The 20,890-nt window shown below is 47.9% G+C and overlaps 3 protein-coding genes across 4 annotated transcripts in view; all 3 read right to left on the reverse strand.

Annotated features, from left to right (window-relative positions):
• ZNF57 (zinc finger protein 57) overlaps nt 1-20,030 on the reverse strand; it is an 84,484-nt gene extending 64,454 nt beyond the window's left edge. Inside the window, exons 1-2 of the mRNA XM_050770388.1 lie at nt 19,974-20,030; nt 14,637-14,731 (exon numbers count right to left, since the gene is read on the reverse strand). The gene's annotated coding sequence lies outside the window, so the exon portion shown is untranslated. The remainder of the gene's footprint in view (nt 1-14,636; nt 14,732-19,973) is intronic.
• Nucleotides 1-20,890, reverse strand: part of ZNF556 (zinc finger protein 556) — a 433,150-nt gene that overhangs the window by 24,482 nt on the left and 387,778 nt on the right. The window lies entirely within an intron of this gene.
• Nucleotides 852-20,041, reverse strand: ZNF555 (zinc finger protein 555). Of its 2 annotated transcripts, none has more exons than XM_050770306.1 (4): nt 19,974-20,041; nt 8,907-9,033; nt 7,964-8,147; nt 852-7,243 (listed from the first exon to the last, which is right to left on the reverse strand). In XM_050770306.1, the coding sequence occupies exons 1-4, from the start codon at nt 19,974-19,976 to the stop codon at nt 5,674-5,676; spliced, it is 1,884 nt and encodes a 627-aa protein (XP_050626263.1). In that variant the 5' UTR covers nt 19,977-20,041; the 3' UTR covers nt 852-5,673. The 2 variants fall into 2 exon arrangements, with proteins under 2 accessions (XP_050626263.1, XP_050626262.1); XM_050770305.1 differs by having other exon boundaries at nt 852-7,246.

The raw sequence follows: 20,890 nt of genomic DNA on the forward strand, positions 1-20,890 counted from the left end.
GCGGGGCTTCCGGAAACTGAGGGGCTTCTCTTCGGAACCCACTTCCCGCAGGCCAATAAGCTGGCACTGTGCGCCGTGGGGCTGTGCCTGAGAAGGGCACATGCGCTCTGGTGAGGCGTTAGTAAGGCACGTCCCGGAGTGTGGGGAGGAGGCAGGTAAGGAGCTTGGGGCGCGATGGGCACTTCGTGGGGCGTCACGACCTGAGTGTGCAGAGAAGGCATGTCAGGTGACTGGGACAGTGAGGAGGAGTGCCTGTTTGCCCGCCTGTAGGTGAAACCCCATCGCCCCATCGCTGTAGGTGGTTCCCAGCTGGGCATCTTTATGATGTCACGGGAGATGTTGACACTGTGAGGTGTGTGATTGTGCCTGTGGATTTATGCAGTAGCAGGAGCTGCTGTGGCTGATGGGCGTGTCTCCATGGCATGGGTTCTGCCACTGCCTCTTCTATCTCACCTCACAACGCGCAACTGCCACGTGTTCCCAACAGCAAGAGGAGTTTGGGGATCCGTAAAGACATTTCGCAGCATGAAGACACAGAACTGAGCTTGAGATGAGAACTTTGCAGCTGGAAGGGGCCTCAAGAAAGGCCCTGGAAGACAAGATGTGGATGCCCCTTGTCTGAAGACAGGATCAGGATGCTCCCAATGGGAGGAACCTGATGTAAACTCAACGACAGATTCTGGAAGACCTCCCTCTTCTTTCCTGTTACGTGTGTGAGATGAAGTCAGGTATGGCCGTTGTGGGTGTTCCGAAACTTCAGACTGGGTTTCAAACGGGGTCTGACAAGGCACAAGTCCTTGTCATCCAGCCCTACATTTCCTCCAGAGAATTCCACGATGGTGGGGGAAGTCTGTTTTTTTTTTTGAGACAGTCTTGCTCTGTCGCTCAAGCTGGAGTGCAGTGGCATGATCATGGCTCCTCCAGGCCTCAAGTGATCCGCTTCAGCCTGCCAAGTAGCTGGGACCAGACATGCACTACCCCACCTGGGTCACTTTTTAGTTTTTGTAGAGTTGGAAGTCTTGCTATGTTGCCCAGACTGGTCCCTAACTCCTGACCTCAAGTGATCCTCTTGCTTCATTCTCCCAAAATGTTGAGATTACAGGCATGATTCACCACGCCCAGCTAGGGAAGTCTTATTGCGAACTTATATATCAAGTTTCAGGAAAGGTTTGAATTCCTTTTTTTTTGAGACAGGGTCTTGCTCTGTTGCCCAGTGTAGAGTGCAGTGCGTGATCATAGTTCACTGCAGCCTTAACCTCCTGGCCACAAGCAATTCTCCCGCCTCAGCTTCCCAAAGTGCTGGGATTATAGGTATGAGCCACTGTGCCTGGTCTTGAGTTAACATACTGAAAGCATTTTTATTGTTTAAAATGTACATACAGCAAAATTTGCTATTTCAAGGATAGCCTTATGACTTTTCATAAATGCTTTTCACCACTACAGTCATGATAGAACACTCTTATGCCCATTTGTACTCAAATCCCCCACTTCTAACCAATTTGTTCATTTCCTTTATCTTTGCCTTTTCCATGTCTTATAAAAGAATACCATATAGACTTAGGAGTCTTTTTGTAAAATTTGATGCCCTATTTGTAAAATTAATTATACTTGCTTTCTAGTGTTCTAAATTTAAGTTTTGACAATGCCCAATATAGGTTAAGCACAGGTTAAGCCTTCAAACTTGATTCCATCATCATGAGCTACATGAATATACAAGACTCTGTGTTCCTGGCACTTAACTTTCTTCATCTAAGAGGGAATGATGGGTAAGGGGGTGTTAAGATATACAAGTGACTGCCAAATCACATTAATCTATAGAGCGCTATGAAAACTTATGTTAACATGGAAAGTAATGGAGATTATTGGTTATTGCTTGCTCTTTAATGAAACTCTAAGGAGTTACGTGTTTTTCCTCTTCCCTAGTTAATTCTGGAAGTTCAGAGGCTGAAACCATACCTGAGAAAACTTAAAATAGGCTTTTGGGGCTTTCTGGCTCGTTAAAACAAAAGTTTCTGCCTCCTTGGCCTATAAAACACATGAAAAATTTTCTCGTTTGAGGATGTCAAACATGTCTTCTTTTGTTCTGGAACTCACCTCTAAACCACAGAAATGATCAAACATTCCCCTCTTCTCCCCAATATGACTGGGTGCTGCTGCTTTACTGATCAGTTTTCAGCTCCAATTAACTTCTGCTTTATAGATGAGAACTTTGGGGGTTCCCAGAGAATTGTATTCATTCTCTGAGAACATCCAATCCAGACCAAAGCGTGGCTTCCCTGAACACTCACCAAAATCACAGAACACAAGGCCAAATCTGATAGCAAATCCTTTTAAACACCCTCTGACTGATACAAGCCACAGCCCTTTCTTGATTATGTGTTCGAACTTCAACTCAACACAGCGAATTTTGACTACCAGTGTGATCCTGGTGGTTTCTGGGTATAGGGCATTGACAAAATCATTATTTACGCCTTTTTTTTTTCTTTTTGAGACGGAGTCTGGCTCTGTTGCCCAGGCTGGACTGCAGTGGCTGGATCTCAGCTCACTGCAAGCTCCGCCTCCCGGGTTTACGCCATTCTCCTGCCTCAGCCTCCCGAGTAGCTGGGACTACAGGTGCCCGCCACCTTGTCCGACTAGTTTTTTGTATTTTTTAGTAGAGACGGGGTTTCACCGTGTTAGCCAGGATGTTCTCGATCTCCTGACCTAGTGATCCGCCCGTCTCGGCCTCCCAAAGTGCTGGGATTACAGGCTTGAGCCACCGCGCCCGGCCTATTTACGCTTTTTAATTGTTATTAACCACAAATAAATCATTTTAGGCCAGGCATGGTGGCTCACACCTGTAATCCCAGCACTTTGGGAGGACGACGTAGGCAGATCACCTGAGGTCAGGAGTTCAAGACCAGCCTGGCCAACGTGGTAAAATCCCATCTCTACTAAAAATATAAAAATTAGCTGGGTGTGGTGGTGCAGGCCTGTAATCCCAACTCCTCGGGAGGCTCAGGCAGGAGAATCACTTGAATCTGGGAGATGAAGGTTGCAGTGAGCCAAGGTCATGCCACTGCACTCCAGCCTGGGTGACAGAGCAAGACTCTGTCTCAAAAAAAAAAAAAAAACAAATATAATTTTAAGGGCAAATGTTCAGTATACAGCAATTAAAAATAACATTTATATGACAAAAAATACCTGTATTTGTATATACCTGGTAATACTGATTCAAAATGTAACATGATTAACAAAATTATAAAGTTGATTTGAAATCTGTAATTCTCTCGGTAAACAAAAATAACATTTCTAATGTTATGGGTTGAATTGGGCCTCCCAAAATTTTTATGTTGAAATCTTAATTCGCAGTACTTCAGTATGTGGCAAGAGAGTTGTTGCCAACGTAATTAGTTAAGGTAAAATCATACTGAAGTAGAGTGGGGCCTAACCCAATGAGTGGTGTGTATGTACAAAAATATTGCCACATGGAGAGACACACACACAGGGAGAATGCCATGTGAAAATTAGAGTTATGCCGCTACAAGCTAAGGAGCTACCAGAAGCTAGGTGAGTTCTGAAACAGATCCTTCCCTAGCATCTTCAGAAAAAGCATGCTCCTGCCAATACCTTGTTTCTGGAGTTCTGGCTCCAGAACTGAGAAACAAAAAGTTTGTTTTCCTATGTCACCCAGTTTCTGTACTTTGTTATGGCAGCCCTGGGAAATTACTATAGTCTCTAAACAACTAATTTGAAAGCACAGTAAATAGGATATTTTTTTCTCTTTTTGCTTGTGAGATGGAGTCTTTCCCTGTCTCCCAGGCTGGAGTGTAGTGGTGCGATCTTGGCTCACTGCAACCTCCGCCTCCTGGGTTCAAGCGATTCTTCTGTCTCAGCCTCCCAAGTAGCTGGGGTTACAGGCACTCACCATCATGCCTGGATAATTTTTGTATTTTGAGTAGAGATGGGTTTTCACCATGTTAACTCCTGACCTCAAGTGATCTGTCCACCTCAGCCTCCCAAAGTGCAGGGATTACAGGCGTGAGCTACTGTGCCCAGCTAAATAGGATATTTCTAAGAAATATCTACAGAAGGTTTTCCTTGAAACAAAATCCACATTATTTTTAATGACACATAATCAAACCTAATAATTTAATCTCTATCAAGCAACTGCATTTAGCTCTGAGTAACAGAAATCTCCTGAAATCTAATATATGACGAAGGTATTTGTTCTCACATAGGACTGGGTTGGCACACTTAAAAATGCAATAGGGTACAAAGTCTCTTTTTTTTTTTTTTTTTTAGACAGAGTCTTGCTCTGTCGCTCCAGGCTGGAGTGCAGTGGCATGATCTCGGCTCACTGCAAGCTTCACCTCCCAGGTTCATGCCATTCTCCTACCTCAGCCTCCCGAGTAGCTGGGATTACAGACGCCCGCCACCATGCCTGGCTAATTTTTTGTATTTTTAGTAGAGATAAAGTTTCTCCGTGTTAGCCAGAATGGTCTCAATCTCCTGACCTCGTGATCTGTCCATCTCGGCCTCCCAAAGTGCTGGGATTATAGGCATGAGCCACCGCGCCCGGCCGTGTTGTTTTTCTTCTTTGGCTGCAACACTGTGGCTTTTGTGGTGGAATCAGTATCACAGAGCCACTGGAAGTACTACGATAACAAGGTGTTCACTATATAAATCAGACCCCATGCAAATATGTTAAGATCTACAGAACAGGAGAATCAGAAGCTCAGAGACTGCCAAACAAGACAGTCTGACTCAGTGGTCAAGAGGTCATGCGGGGTTTTGAGAAAAATCCAGACTGTAGGTGACTGACCACACAGGCATATCCCTGATACCAAGTTCATGGAGATGTCTGTGGAAGACTACACGTCTGCCACAGTGGAAATCAAGCACTTAAGTGTTTCTTTTGATGGTACTCTTAATTGGCAGGAACAAGGATCTGGAAAATAAGCTGAAGTTTGATGTTCACGAAGCCCCTATGCATCTGTCTGTCTTCATTTAATGTGACCTCAAAAGCTCAGCAATGACTTCTTCTTCATTCTAAATTTCATTCAAGTTATTGCTATTGGTAAATTTGGACATGGAACCATAAAGGAAATGCATTGCAGCAAATGAAGTTCCTAACATTACCCACATCGACATAACAATGCAGAAGAACTATCTGGAACTCTGGATTTCTCTGTCATATCACAAGTCAAAGCCTACTGTCCAATTCACAATCACAAGCAAAGACAAACAGCAAAGGGCAAACATTAAAAATTACAATTCATTTGAGACTATACTCTTTAGACAAGTTTGCATAATTATAAAATTCTACCAACTACTTCTTAGAAAATGGAATAAGGGTCCTCTGGCCAAACAATAAAAATACTCCCAGTAAGAAAGGTGGAAAATATAATAGATAAGTGATATCCAATACCTGCCACACTAGGTCAGTTACAATTTAAGACATTAAATAAAACTTGAACCTACTTGCATATTAAAAATGCACTTCAAATCATCCATAAGTCCAAAACACTCTAAGATGAAAGTTTTATTTACTGAATTGTAAGAAAAGAAACCACCTGTTAAAATTCATGTAGAATAGCTAAGAGTATCTGGAGAATTATTTTTCACCTAAATGTTTACTTGCAAATGAACTACAGACACACTCCTTAAGTGTCCACTTTCAGGATAAGGAACTCATAAAGGCAACACCATATTTACAACTTTGATCAGATCTCTCTCCTGGTGTGACTTTTCTGAAGCATTGCACATGAATTCATTTGTAGGAGGATGTTCCATATTACACTTATACTGTTTTTCTGTAGTGTGTATTCTCACATGTCGTCTTAAGGATGAGGAACAATTGAATGCTTTCCCACAATGCTTACATTGATAAGGTTTCTCTCCAGTGTGCAGTCTCATATGTATTGGTAAAGATGACGGCCATTTGAAGACCTTCCCACATTCCTTACATTCATAGGGCTTCTCTACAGTGTGCGTTCTCACATGTTGTTGCAAAAGTTCAGGCCAACTGAAAGCTTTCCCACACTGCTTGCATTCATAGAGTTTCTCTGCAGTATGCCTTCTCATATGTTTTTGTAAGGATATGTGGCAATAGAAAGCTTTCCCACATAGCTTGCATTCATAGGATTTGTCTTCAGGGTGCATTCTCACATGTTCTCGAAAGCAAGCGGATAAGCTGAAGGCTTTCCCACACTGCTTACATTCATAGGGTTTCTCCCTAGTGTGTGTCCTCATATGTTTTCGTAAAGATATGGGCCAATTGAAAGTTTTCCCACATTGCTTGCACTCATAGGGTTTCTCTCCAGTGTGCACTCTCATGTGTCCTCGAAAGGATGAGGGGTGACTGAATGCCTTCCCGCACTGGTTGCATTCATAGGGTTTCTCTCCACCATGAGTCCTTTCATGTCTTCGAAAGGACTGGGGATAAATGAAGGTTTTCCCACACTGTTTGCATTCGTAGGGTTTCTCTCCGGTGTGAATCCTCTCATGTCTTCGAAAGGACTGGAGATAAATGAAGGTTTTCCCACACTGTTTGCATTCGTAGGGTTTCTCTCCAGTGTGTGTTATCATGTGTCTTCGAAAAGTCGAAGAATAACTGAAGGCTTCCCCACATTCTTTACATTTATGTGGCTTCTCTCCAGTGTGTGAAATCATATGTCTTCGAAAAGTTGAGGAATAACTAAAGGCTTCCCCACATTCCTGACATTTATATGGCTTCTCGCCAGTGTGTGTTATTGTGTGTCTTCGAAACGTTGAGGAATAACTGAAAGCTTTCCCACATTCCTTACACTTATATGGCTTCTCTCCGGTGTGACTTCTGAGATGACTAGTAAGACTTGAGAAGTCAATGAAGGCTTTCCCACATTGTTTACATTCGTAGGTTTTCTCAGCAGTGTGAATCCTTACGTGCCGATTGAGGGAGGAAGTACGAGGAAAGGTTTTCCCACATAATTTACACACATAGGGTCTCTCTCCATTGTGGGTTCTCACATGCATTCTTAGGTGTGAACGACAACTGTAGGCCTGCCCACATTCCTGGCACTGATATAGTTTGTGTCCAGTGTGAACTGTGATGGGACTCTTGAGGGATGTGCGGTGATGCATGAAGACTTTTCCGTACGTGTTGTATTCACACTGTTTTACTCCAGGTGGAATTTTCTTGTACAGATTAAGATGTGGAATCTGGCTGAAGGCTTCTCCACATTGATCGTTACTTTCACAGACTCTCTCCAACACATGATTTCTACTAAAAATGAGAAGCATGTTATTGGCTTAATAATGATTTGTTAGTATTTATTAGGAAGTATTGCATTTTAACCATTTTCACTGAAAGCATAGGTTTTTCACCCTATGTGAATTGTCTGAAAATGAAATAAACTGAATGCCCTGGAAGATGGTCTGACCACTGCCATTATTAAAATGGTGTTTCTTATGTATAGGGTTTCTTTTCTTTTCTTTTCTTTTCTTGAGACAGAGTCTCACTCTGTTACCCAGGCTGGAGTGCAGTGGCACAGTCTTAACTCACTGCAACCTCTGCCTCCTGGGTTCATGCAATTCTGCCTCAGCCTCCCAAGCAGCTGGGATTATAGGCCTGCAGCACCATGCCCTGCTAATTTTTGTATTTTTAGTAGAGACAGGGTTTCACCACGTTCGCCAGGCTGGTCTCAAACTCCTGGCCTCAAGTGATCTGCCCACCTAAGTCTCCCAAAGTGCTAGGATTATAGGCGTGAGCCACCATGCCTGGCCCAGGGTTTCTTGATAATGGTTTCCATCTGAATTATGTTTCTAATGTCACTTGCTGTCTATGTCACATTTAAAGAAATATTTTTTGTAAAAATTCTGTGGATTAAACAAATTTGGAGCTAGGCTTGTATGAGTTTTCTGTTGACTTGCTTTTTTAAAGTTTAATGACAGACTAAGATTCTCTCCTGAAATACTGTGTTCCCTTGTGAGTGCAACTCACCTGAGATTTCTCCCCTGCTTTGTGGGCTGATCTTCAATGCTAAGACTGTCCCAAATTTTTCCTAAAACAGAGGCCCAGGAAACATTTCTGGTGAATGCAGCTATTTTAGATTCCTTGGGTATTTTTTCTCCGTAAATATCCTGCTGAGAAACTGACCCACTGGCCTTAAATTGAGTTTCATCATCTGAAATGAAAAAGTCAACAAATCATAAGAAGGCACTTGTTAGCTGAAAATGACACTGAGGAGTTTAGGTATCTCAGGACTTCATCAAACACAAAATGGTCAAAATGGTAAGCAACTCAATAAACATAGTATTGGTAAGCATAGAAAAATTATTTTAAAAAAATAATCACAGCCAGATGCGGTGGTTCACACCTGTAATCCCAGCACTTTGGGAGGCCAAGGCAGGCAGATCACGAGGTCAGGAGTTCAAGACCAGCCTGGCTGACATAGTGAAACCCCGTCGCTACTAAAAATACAAAAATTGGCTGGGCATGGTGGCGCTCTCCTGTAATCCCAGCTACTTGGGTGGCTGAGGCAGATAACTGCTTGAACCCGGGAGGCAGAGGTTGCAGTGAGTCGAGATTGCACCACTGCACTCCAGCCTGGGTGATAGAGCGAGACTCCATCTCAAAAACAACAACAAACAAACAAACAAAATCAAATTTTCACTGGCTTGCAAAAACAAACTTCACTAGGCCTCTCAAAGCTATATCCATAATGACGACATGAAGGGAGCTTTCCTTACAAAACGAAAAAGCTGAAATACCGATTCTCATTCTCATGGAAAACCATTACATTCTAGCTCTATGACAGCTGTGACTATGTCTTATTTACCAATTTATTCCCTTTCCACATTCTAAGCCTTGGAACAGGTCTGATGTGTAAGAAATACTTGTTCTCTAAGTAACTACGTGAAGGAAGGAATGATGTCATCCTTACCTACTGAGGCCAGGTTCCGGAAGGTCTCCAGCATCACATCTCTGTACAGGTCCCTCTGAGCAGAATCCAGCAAAGCCCACTCCTCTAGGGTGAAGTCCACAGCCACATCCTCAAAGACCACTGAGTCCTAAAACATTCAACATATTTATGAGACCGAGAGCCCAGGAGTGTTGTACTTATATCGTATGCAGTTCAAAAAAGATTCTGTGGTCCCCGACATCTACCCTGTGACTCAGTTGTCACCCCTCTTCCTTCTGTCTACTCTACACTCACTTCCTCATAGATTTCACAGGACCATTAACACACTGAATTTCTCTCTATACTTTTACTGTGACCAACTGAAGACATTACTCTCTATCAAAAGCATTCAGACCACATTGGAGGTATCAAACAAATGCTATATAAATGAAACAAATACTTGTATTTTAAGACCATCAGTCCCTTGTCACACAAACCGTTTCAGCTCCTCCCCTGCTGCACACATCATCATTCTGCACCACACAAAGCACAGGGTCAAAACTGAATGAAGGTTTACGGGATAAAAACACGGAAGGACTGGGAACATTCTCTTCTGCTTCCTTCACCAAACATCAGGCCAAGGGGCCTGAGAGGACCCAAGTGGCAACAAAGGCCAGGTAGCCATAGCGTCTTAAAGAACTCCAGGTCCAACTGGCTGAATGAAAACATTCTTTTGAGAAGTATTAATTTTAACTTGGAAACTAGAAGTTATTGAGAAATTAGACCTTAGGAAAAATGAAAAAGACATGAGAACGAGGACCTCCCCACATTCCCTATACTTGAAGCCTCAGTGACGGAAGCCCAACAATTAATTCTGGGTTCTGTCTCTCTCGCACGCTCTCTCTCTCATACACACAGGCACACTCACTCAATAAGTATGCACAGAGTGAGGTGCACACAACGTCCAAACAGTTCTTTTTACCAGAGCCAAAAAAAAGTATTCTTGGGCTGGGTGTGATGGCTCACGCCTGTAATCCTAGTACTTTGGGAGGCCAGGGCAGGCAGATCATTTGAGGTCAGGGTTCAAAACCAGCCTGGCCAACATGGTGAAACCCCATCTCTACTAAAAATTAAAAAAAAAAAAAATTAGCAGGGCATGGTGGTGCATGACTGTAGTCCCAGCTACTTGGGAGGCTGAGGCACAAGAATTGCTTGAACCCGGGAGGCAGAGGTTGCAGTGTGCTGAGATCATGCCACTGTACTCCAGCCTGGGTGATAGAGCAGAACTCAGTCTCAAAAAAAAAAAAAAAAAAAAAGTATTCTTGCTACCCTTAAGTTTAAGAGTCCCACTTTGCAAAGGAGTTAACTGAAGTCCAAACCATTTGATTACAAATTTTCCATGGTTATAAAAGACATAAAGGACTCAATAGTGCCTTCCTAGAAAATTCTGTGTCTCAAAAATTCCAGGAGGAAAAAAAAATAAAAAGAAAAATAAAAAATTCCAGGAGGAAGTTATTCCTCACGTATCACTCTAGAGGCTGCACTTTCAATTTCTCATTTCCATATTGCATATTGGGCACAGGTGCATGGAAACCCCAAGATGCCCAGTTCCTTCAAACCTGCTTTCTGAGAAAGATCAACTCCTTACTTACCATCTATCAGCAGGAGACAAAAGACTGTCACGCAGCAATTCTGATGCTAGAACATTCCTATTCACAGAGCAGCAGAGTACCTACAGGACCCTCATACTGGCACAGGATAATGTGAGCTCCCTGGGTCAGCCTTAATTGCCCACAGTACAGTATTTGCAGTGTATTTTAATAATAAAGTTCCCATTATGCAGAAAGAAGTTAACATTGCGGGCTTTAGACTTTATCTTTAGGAAGGCTTTCCGGCAATGTTGCCCTTAGCTGGTGTCCAGGAACCTGGGTTTTGGGAAGGTTCGCACCACCCTAATTCAGATTACTCATGGTGCAAACACCACTGTTAATGCTGGACAACTGCTTTCCTTCTGGAAATGGAATCTGTGTACACACCAGGCAGGGGATGCTTATGTGAAGAGCCAGCAGTAAAAGTCCTGGACACTGGCCAGACGCAGTGGCTCCCACCTGTCACCCCAGCACTTTGGGAGGCTGAGGCAGGGATCACTTGAGGTCAGGAGTTTGAGACAAGCCTAGCCAACATGGTGAAACCCCGTCTCTACTAAAAATACAAAATTAGCCAGGCGTGGTGGCCCGTGCCTGTAATCCCAGCTATTTGGGAGGTTGAGGCATGAGAACAGCTCCAACCCGGGAGGTGGAGGTTGCAGTGAGTCAAGATTGTGCCACTGCACTCCAGCCTGGGCAACAGAGTAAAACGTCATCTAAAAAAACTCCTGGGCACTGAGTCTCCAATGAGCTTCTTTTTTTTTTTTTTTTTTTTTTGAGACAGAGTCTCACTTAGTCGCCCAGGCTGGAGTGCAGTGGCGCGATCTCGGCTCACTGAAAGCTCCACCTCCCGGGTTCACGCCATTCTCCTGCCTCAGCCTCCCGAGTAGCTGGGACTACAGGCGCCCGCCGCCTCGCCCGGCTAATTTTTTGCATTTTTAGTAGAGACGGGGTTTCACCGTGTTAGCCAGGATGGTCTCGATCTCCTGACCTCGTGATCCGCCCGCCTCGGCCTCCCAAAGTGCTGGGATTACAGGCGTGAGCCACCGCGCCCGGCCTCCAATGAGCTTCTTTGGTGGACATTTCACAGGTGTTGTCAGGACTCATTGCTGGGGGAATGAGGTGCGTTCTGCATCCACTGGGAAAGGACTCTGAAAAGCTTCATTGGGTTTCTTTTGCACGTCTCCCCGTGTGCCTTTTCCCAGTGCTGATTTTGCTGCGTGTCCTTTTGTTGTATCAAATCATAGTCATCAGTATGACTGTACGTGGAGCCCTGTGAATCCTACTAGCAGGGTGCGGGGTGGTCCTGGGGATGCTGACACCGTTGGCATCGGAGGTGGGATTTGCTAGAATGAGCCTGACTCACTGAAATATGGCAAAATCACTGTTTGGGAAAAGGACGGATGAAGGGGTAAGGGATGGTAAGCCTCTGGTGCCTGCGTGGCGTATGGAGCCTATGAAACAACAGCTGAGCTGTCTGCTACGAGAGTTAACGGTTGATGGAGGGAGAAATGACAGACCCAGCTCCAGTGGGGTGGGCTGGATGTCCTGGCTGCTCTGGGCCATGCAGACTGTGAGACAAGAAAACAAAGAACAGCCTTTGGTTTTTGTTCTCTCCTCCGGATAGGAGAAAGGGCCCCCATGTTCTGAAAGGTAAGCTTTGGGTGAGGAAAATGGTAAAAGTTTGTGCTGCATTGGGAGGGAAAGAAAGTTAAGTCAATTCCCAAGGCTGGAACGCAATTTTAGGTAAACTCTGGGGACGCAGGGGACACTCCAAGCTTTTTTTTTTTTTTTTCTGAGACGGAGTTTTGCTCTGTTGCCCAGGCTGGAGGGCAGTGGCACGATCTTGGCTCACTGCAAGCTCCACTTCCCAGGTTCATGCCATTCTCCTGCCTCAGCCTCCCGAGTGGCTGGGACTACAGGCGCCCGCCACCACACCCGGCTAATTTTTTGTATTTTTAGTAGAGACAGGGTTTCACGGTGTTAGCCAGGATGGTCTCGATCTCCTGACCTCGTGATCCGCCCACCTCGGCCTCCCAAAGTGCTGGGATTACAGGCGTGAGCCACCGTGCCCAGCCACTCCAGGCTTTTTTAAAAACCTGCTGCTGGTTAAAAAAAAGGCTGGAGTGTTCCCTGCTTCCCCCTGGTTTACCTCCTGACCAGCCATGGTCTTTCCTGCTAGCAGAATGCCATCCCTGTAAATGCTGAACTGCCAGCGGTTTGTTGTGAAGTGGTCCCCAGAAAGATATGTCCATGTCCTAATTCCTGGTAGCTGTGACTATAACCTTATCTGTAAATAGGGTCCTTGCAGATGTCATCAATTAAAATGACACCAACTAATCCAATGGGCCCTGGTGTCTTTCTAAGAGGAAAATGCCACATGAAGACAGAAACACACACGGAAGGTGGCCATGTGAAGATGGAAGGAGAGACTGGAATTATGGTGCCACAAGCAAAGGAACACCTGGGGCTACCAGAAGCTCCAAGAGATGAGGAATACTACTGCATCGGCATGTGTGATAAAAATGAGAGAAAATGGCAAAAAAAAAAAGTCTTTGTCATTTTAAAAACACTACAGGGATCATCTCAATCAGTTTTTGTTTGTTTGTTTTTTTAAATGATGGACACAACATCCTTGCTTTTTGCCCCTGATGCATGGACTGGAATTTAAACTCTAAGTATTAGAAATAAGATCAGGTCTCCACAACTGATTTTTTTTTTTTTTTTTTTTTGAGACGTAGTCTTGCTCTGTCGCCCAGGCTGGAGTGCAGTGGCGCAATTTCGGGTCACTGCAGGCTCTGCCTCCCGAGTTTACGCCATTCTCCTGCCTCAGCCTCCCAAGTAGCTGGGACTACAGGCGCCTGCCACCACGCCCGGCTAGTTTTTTTGTATTTTTTTTAGTAGCGACGGGGTTTCACCGTGTTACCCAGGATGGTCTCAATCTCCTGACCTTGTGATCCGCCTGCCTCGGCCTCCCAAAGTGCTGGGATTACAGGCGTGAGGCACCGCATCTGGTCCACAACTGATTTTTACTATCATTTTTCCTATTGGAGGTTCAGAGAAAAGGGAAACAAATGAAGAGAGAGGCAATCTCTAAGTGGGGATGTACTTTTGGAATCTTAGGTAGTAGTTTTTAGTTTGTTAATGTGCTTTTATGAAAACCTATTTCTGACGACCTTAAGAGTTGATGGTTTTCAAGCCAGATGTGCATATTTTTAGCTGAATCAATTTGGACGTTAAGACTCAGGAGACCAAAAGGGCTTAGGAAACTCTTGCAACTTGATCTTGGCACACCGCTGTCCAACTCAGCAATACCCAGGCTGTACTGCTGCAGAAGAAAAGCCTCAGTGTTTTACAGAATTCTGAACTCAGAGCCCAGCGGCCTGGACTTGACTCTAAGCTAAAACCTAACACTGCCCACTCTAATTCATCCTCACTATGTCCACTGCTACCTCAGCCTTCACTGTGCTGACCTGACAGCAGGGCTAGGCTCAATGAACACGCCTCTAATTCAGGAAACAGTGCAACTGCAGAGCTCCACACCCCCGGGTAAGGCAGTGAACTACGAAAAACATCAGGGGTGCTGGCTGGTCTGTCTGGCGCACTCGCAGCTGCCCACACTGAAGGACTCGCTTGACCCTGGATGGCACTGTCTGAAATCCAGCTGCTCTTTTCAGAGCCGTGACCGAAACGTTCCCTCTTCCTGAAGCAAACGTCGCACGCAGCTGTGAGTGCCCTGGATTCAGGTTGGCTGCTAAGCCTCCGATCACACCCCACAGTCCTGAGACAGCAGCAAGTGGCCACAGTTCCTGAACTTTCCACAAAGGACACCTCCGGGTGTCGTCCATACTGGAGAGGTGAATGAACTGGTATCACAGACACGCACAACTGCTTGAAACTGATGCTTCGGGCAGAGCCTCTGAAACTGAGGACTACACTGAGTGATTCTGTTTACAGAGAACCCTAGGACAGGAGGCCCGCGGTGGGAGGTCACGCTGGGGGCCCTGCTAACCCGACTGCCTGACCGGTGTCAAGTCCTGCTTGGGGTGTCCCAACCATTGCAAACAATGTGCTTCCAAGGGGACTGACCCCTGTCCCCTTTGGGGGGACTTATTTTGTACTTAACCCTGGCACTCAGGGCACTGCCTTGTCCCTGGAAGACACTCAGGTCTAAGTTCGACTTACTGGCCAGAGCTACGCTGTGCAGGAACTGGTGCCTCTCTCCAGTAACAAATAGTAATGGGGGCGGGAAGAGAACAATACAGAAACTTCATAAGCCACCTGGTTTTCTGAGACCTCTGTGGTCCAAACATATGAACAAAAGCTCAACACCACTAATCATCAGAGAAACGCAAATAAAAAGCACGATAAGATACCATCTCACGCCAGTCAGAAGGGCTGTTATTAAAAAGTTAAAAAATAACAGATGTGGGCCGGGCGCGGTGGCTCAAGCCTGTAATCCCAGCACTTTGGGAGGCCGAGACGGGCGGATCACAAGGTCAGGAGATCGAGACCATCCTGGCTAACACGGCAAAACCCCGTCTCTACTAAAAACACAAAAAATTGGCCGGGCGAGGTGGCGGCGCCTGTGGTCCCAGCTACTCGGGAGGCTGAGGCAGGAGAATGGCGTAAACCCGGGAGGCGGAGCTTGCAGTGAGCTGAGATCTGGCCACTGCACTCCAGCCTGGGCGACAGAGCGAGACTCCGTCTCAAAAAAAAAAAAAAAAAAAAAAAAAAATAACAGATGTTGGCAAGGCTGTTAAAGGGAATGCTTATACGTGGTTGGTGGGAATGTAAATTAGTACAACCTCTAAGAAAAACAGTGTGGAGATTTCTCAGAGAACTAAAAACAGAACTACCATTCAGTCCAGCAGTCCCACTACTCGGCGTCTACCCAAAGGAAAAGACACCATTCCACCAAGAAACACATCACCTGTGTGTTCACTGCAGCAGCTTCACAGCAGCAAAGGTATGGAGTCAACCTAGTGACCACAGACAGCGGACTGAAGAAAATGTGCTCCATCTACACCATGGAATACGACACAGCCACAAAAAAGAATGAAATCGTGACCTTTGCAGCAACATGGATGCAGCTGGAGGCCATTATCGTCAGCAAACTGATGCAGGAACAGAAAACCAAATATGGCATGTTCATTCTTGTAAGTGGGAAGTCAAACTTGGGTACACGTGGACATAAAACTGGAAACAATAGACGCTGGGGATTCCAAATGGAGGGACAAGGGGGAAATGGCTGACAAACTTCCTCATGGCTACGATGTCCACTATCTGGGTGACAAGCTCAATGGAAGCCCAAACCTCAGCATCATATAATATTCCCTTGTAACCTGCACATGTGCCCCATGAATCTGAAATAAAAATGGAAATTAAAAAAGTAGTAATTCTGGCCGGGCGCGGTGGCTCACGCCTGTAATCCCAGCACTTTGGGAGGCCGAGGCGGGCAATCACGAGGTCAGGAGATGGAGACCATCCTGGCTAACATGGTGAAACCCCGCCTCTACTAAAAATACAAAAAATTAGCCGGGCGTGGTGGTGGGCGCCTGTAGTCCCAGCTACTCGGAAGGCTGAGGCAGGAGAATGGCGTGGACCTGGGAGGCGGAGTGTGCAGTGAGCCGAGATCGCGCCACTCCTCTCCAACCTGGGTGACAGAGAGAGACTCCGTCTCAAAAAATAATAATAATAATAATAATTCCATTGCAGCCAATGCAGCCAATGGAATTTACCTTAACTGGCTAAGTCCAGGAGCCCTAAAGAGCACAAGTGAAATCAATACTGCAGTGTGGTCTCATCCTACTTCATAGGGTCCTCCCATAATTCTATGGTAAAAGACCCCTGTCCAGTGGCCTAGGGCGTGGACTGCAGGAAGTGCCAACCCAAAGACCTGAGGGCCCCTAACCTTAGAAAGTGCTGCCTGCAAAGCTGGCCCCTGGCTGGCCTAAGGGAGCCAGGATTTGGGGAGGGTTGTCCTCCCGATAGAGGAGTTGTTTACTGTGCTGAAACTGTTTACGCAACAATGTGTTTACCCTAAAAATCTGCTTTCCTCCTGGGTGTCTGAAATCTTGGCACAGCCAGGCACAGGGTACCTCTGTGACCAGCTGCCAATTTTAAAACACTCTGGTTGGGGGCATGGTGGTTCACACCTATAATCCCAGCACTCTGGAAGGCTGAGGTGGGCAGACCACCTGAGGTCAGGAGTTCCAGACCAGCCTGGCCTATATGGCGAAACCCTGTATCTACTAGAAATACATAAAGATGGCCAGGCGCAGTGGTTCCCGCCTGTAATCCCAGCACTTTGGGAGGCTGAGGTGGGCGAATCACCAGGTCAGGAGTTTGAGACTAGCCTGGCCAATATAGTGAAACCTCATCTCTACTAAAAACACAAAAATTAGCCGGGCATGGTGGCAGACGCCTATAATCCCAGCTACTCGGGAGGCTGAGGCAGGAGAATTGCTTGAACCCAGGAGGCAGAGGTTGCAGTGAGCCAAGTTCCTGCCATTGCACTCCAGCCTGGGAGAAAAGGGCGAAACTCCCTCTAAAAAAAAAAAAAAGAGAGAGAGACAGAGAGAGGAAAGAAAGAGAGAGAAAGGAAAAAAAGAAAAGAAAAGGAAGAAAAATTAGGCAGGCCTGGTGGCAGGTGCCTGTAGCCCCAGCTACCTGAGAGGCTGAGGCAGGAGAATCGTTTGAACCCAGGAGGCAGAGATTGCAGTGAGCTGAGACAGCACCACTGCACTCCAGCCTGGGCAATAGAGCGAGACCCTGTCTCAAAACAAAACAAAACAAAAACAAAGTAAAGGAACACAGCCCTGAGGCAGCCCCTGTGTTTGGGGAAATCTCATCAGTGCCAGGGCCAGCATTACAGATGATGAACACTTGAATATATGGAGCCGGGACAAATCGTCATCTAAACAAGAAAAATCTCTTGTATTCTACCTATTTCAGGAACACAAAAAATGTATTATAGAATTAAGGAAAGGGTACTGCAGTATTAGAAGCAGAACAGAATCATCTACTGTCAAAAATTCTCTACCATGTCAAGGAGAATAACTGACATTTTGGTAAATTTTTATAATTTATCTGCAACATGTTTCATGGCAATGTATTCATTTTTCTGCACCTATGGTGAAAAGGAGATTTTCTCTATTTCTCTGAGATTCTTCTCCCCAGTAACATTTTGAAGTCTAGGCCCTGGAATCCTATTTGTTGTCATTCAAAAGAAAAGAACAAGGCTGGTGGAGGTAGGAGAATCACCTGAGCTCAGGAGTTTGAGACCAGCCTGGGCAACAAAGTAAGCCCCCATCCCTAAAAACAAAAAAATACAAAAACTTAGGCAGGCATGGTGGTACACACCTGGAGTCCCTGTGTTCAGGAGGCTGAGGCAGGAAGATTGCTTGAGCCCAGGAGGTGGAGGCTGCAGTGAGCTGTGATCGCCAACACTGCACTCCAGCATGGGCAACAGAGCTCTCAAAAAAATAATAGTAATAAAAGAAAAAAGAAAGTAGGGGCCGGGCGCGGTGGCTCAAGCCTGTAATCCCAGCACTTTGGGAGGCCGAGACGGGTAGATCACGAGGTCAGGAGATCGAGACCATCCTGGCTAACATGGTGAAACCCCGTCTCTGGTAAAAAAATACAAAAAACTAGCCGGGCGAGGTGGCGGGCGCCTATAGTCCCAGCTACTCGGGAGGCTGAGGCAGGAGAATGGCGTAAACCCGGGAGGCGGAGCTTGCAGTGAGCTGAGATCTGGCCACTGCACTCCAGCCTGGGCGACAGAGCGAGACTCCGTCTCAAAAAAAAAAAAAAAGAAAAAAGAAAGTAACAGATCTGAGAAACTTACTACACACACTTCAGGGAATGTTTAACAAATGGAATGTAAGACGAACATTTTAATTTTTTTCCTGAAACTCACCCTGTTGGAATTATTATTATTATCATCTTTTGAGACAGAGTCACGCTCTGCCGCCCAGGCTGGAGTGCAATGGAGCGTTTTCGGCTCACTGCAAGCTCCACCTCCCGGGTTCACGCCATTCTCCTGCCCCAGCCTCCCGAGTAGCTGAGACTACAGGCGCCCGCCACCACGCCCAGTTTATTTTTGTATTTCTAGTAGAGAGAGGGTTTCTCCATGTTGGCCAGGCTGCTCCCCAACTCCTGATCTCAACTAATCTGCTCACCTCGGCCTCCCAAAGTGCTGGGATTACAGGCGTGAGTCACCGCGCCCGGCCTGGAAATATTTTATCTTGCAACTTCTATTAATTAAATGTACGTTTCACTTACTAAAAACTGAGATTCGAAAAAGTGAAAACCTTTCCACAGTGACAAACCCAGGGAGGGGTCAAGTCTGGCCAGGCTACCACGAGGGACGCCCTCCCATCCCCAATTCAGGTGTTCCCTCGGCAAGGAATCCCATTGTTAGTACTCAAAACTGATCTGAGAAACTTCCTGAAATCCACAGTTTCCAGGGAACCGTGAAAGAATATATTTCCGTGGTTTTAGCCCCCTCATCTGCAGTCAGTTGCTACAGCAGTCCGAGGACACTAATGCACCAGCCTCCCGGGCGTCCCCGCTGTGGGTCTGCGGCGTTTGCTTTGGGGTCCTCGCTCTCCCTTGTTTCTCTAGTCACTTCAGTTACTCTTCCTTGTGTGTGAGAACCCAGGGACGACCAGGAACCCTTGTTTTGTTCCCCCTTACCTACCCCAGGCATCTTGGGGTCAGAGGGGACAAGAAGTCCCCAAGAAGGAAAACTGGGACTCAGGGGAGGAAACCTCGCGCGCCCCAGGCCCCAGGGGCTGCCTTTGCAAGTTGGGGCTCCAGGGACGCCCCCAGCCCGCCCCCGGCGGCTCCGTTGAGGTCCCCACCGCTCCTGGGCTGTCCCGGGAGGAGCCCGGGGTCCCCCAGAGACCGCAGCCGGGGGCGCGGGGTCTCCCAGGAGCTGAGCCGCGGGAGCGCGGGCGGAGGCGGCACCGACCAGGGACCCGCACCCCAGGAGGCCCCGCGGCGTAGGAGGCCTCGCGGCGTAGGCCCCAGGGCGGGTCCCGGGGGAGCCAAGGACCGCACCGCGGGGTCTCGGGCGACTCTGCCTCCCGCGACCCGGGCGTCCCGAAGCCGCAGCCAAACGCTCAGAGGCGCCGCGGCCCCGGGCGGGGCGTGGGGGTCGGGAGCGCAGGGACGCGGGAGCCCCGGGACGACGGGGAGGGGGTCGGGCTCCGGGCGCCGTTCCCCGCTCTGCAGCCTCGGGGCCAGAGGCGGGCGGGGATCCGAGGCTTGGAGCGCCCTAGCCGCGGCCTCAGCGCGGGAGGCGGGGCCAGGCGGGACCCCCGCGGCCCAGGCGCTCGTCCTGCGCCGCCCTCGCCGGGGACGCCCCGCGCGTCCCTCAGCTCATCCCAGCCGCGGTCTCAGGCGGCCGCCGCTTCCTGCCGCCCCGCACCGGGATAGTCTCCCGCGCCGCACTCACCATGTCCCGGGGCGATTTCTCCGCTACCTGCGCAGGTGAGCAAGACAGGAACAGGGACGCCGGGGACCGCTAGGGGCAGGCGGGACACTCACGGCTAGGAGGACGGAGACGTCCCGTCCCAGGGGCCTGATTGGACAGAGCTTGGGGAGCCGCGCCTCTGATTGGACAGTGCTGCCAACGTCAGCGACTCTGATTGGAGAACTCCCCGGTCCCTCCCCTGGCGCTGTAATTTGGGAAGGTCCCGGATTCCGATTGGGCGCCCCTGATTGGATAGTCGTCTCGGCCCCGCCCCTGCCCATCCTGATTGGCTAGTTCCCTAGGACCCACCCCTGCCACCTGAGTGACGGGAGCTACGCGAACACGCGTGGCTGTCCCGCCCGGCGGGGACATTGGCTTCTGGGCAAACTGGTTCCAGCCTGAGGCAGACCCGCCCTCTCCCGGCAGCTCGGGCGCCCCGCCCGCGTCCTCCCCTGGGACGGGCGTGGTAACTCCAGCCTCAGTTTCTCCACGGAGCGACCCCTTGTCTGGCCAGGATGTGGAGACCAGCGGCCGGCCTGGGCCTCGCAGGGCGAGCGGGGGCTTGGCGCGGGGTCTGTAGGGCTGAGGCCTACGTGGGGGCGGGGTCCGCATGCGTGACGTCATCGCGCTGTCCCGCGTGGGCGCGGCCGCCGTGGAGGCCTCTCCCGGGGGCGCTGAGGATCCAGAGACCCGGCCTGGGGGAGGCCGAATCCGAAGCCTGGCGGGGGCAGGAACTTTGCTCAAATCAACCAGAAGATGTTCATTAAAACCCTCAAGTGTAGCCGGGCGCAGTCGCTCACGCCTGTAATCCCAGCAGTTTGGGAGACCGTGGTGGGCGGATCATCTGAAGTCAGGAGTTCGAGACCATCGTGGCCAACATAGTGAAACCCGGTCTCTAC

This window comes from Macaca thibetana, chromosome 19 (assembly GCF_024542745.1).
Source record: "Macaca thibetana thibetana isolate TM-01 chromosome 19, ASM2454274v1, whole genome shotgun sequence".
Taxonomy (NCBI): domain Eukaryota; kingdom Metazoa; phylum Chordata; class Mammalia; order Primates; family Cercopithecidae; genus Macaca; species Macaca thibetana.

Coding starts and splice junctions, on each gene's coding strand:
- ZNF555 (XM_050770305.1), bottom strand. Junction 8,148..8,906: donor CCGGAACCTGGCCTCAGTAG/GTAAGGATGACA, acceptor TTTTCATTTCAG/ATGATGAAACTCAATTTAAG. Junction 7,247..7,963: donor AAGCAGGGGAGAAATCTCAG/GTGAGTTGCACT, acceptor TCTCATTTTTAG/TAGAAATCATGTGTTGGAGA.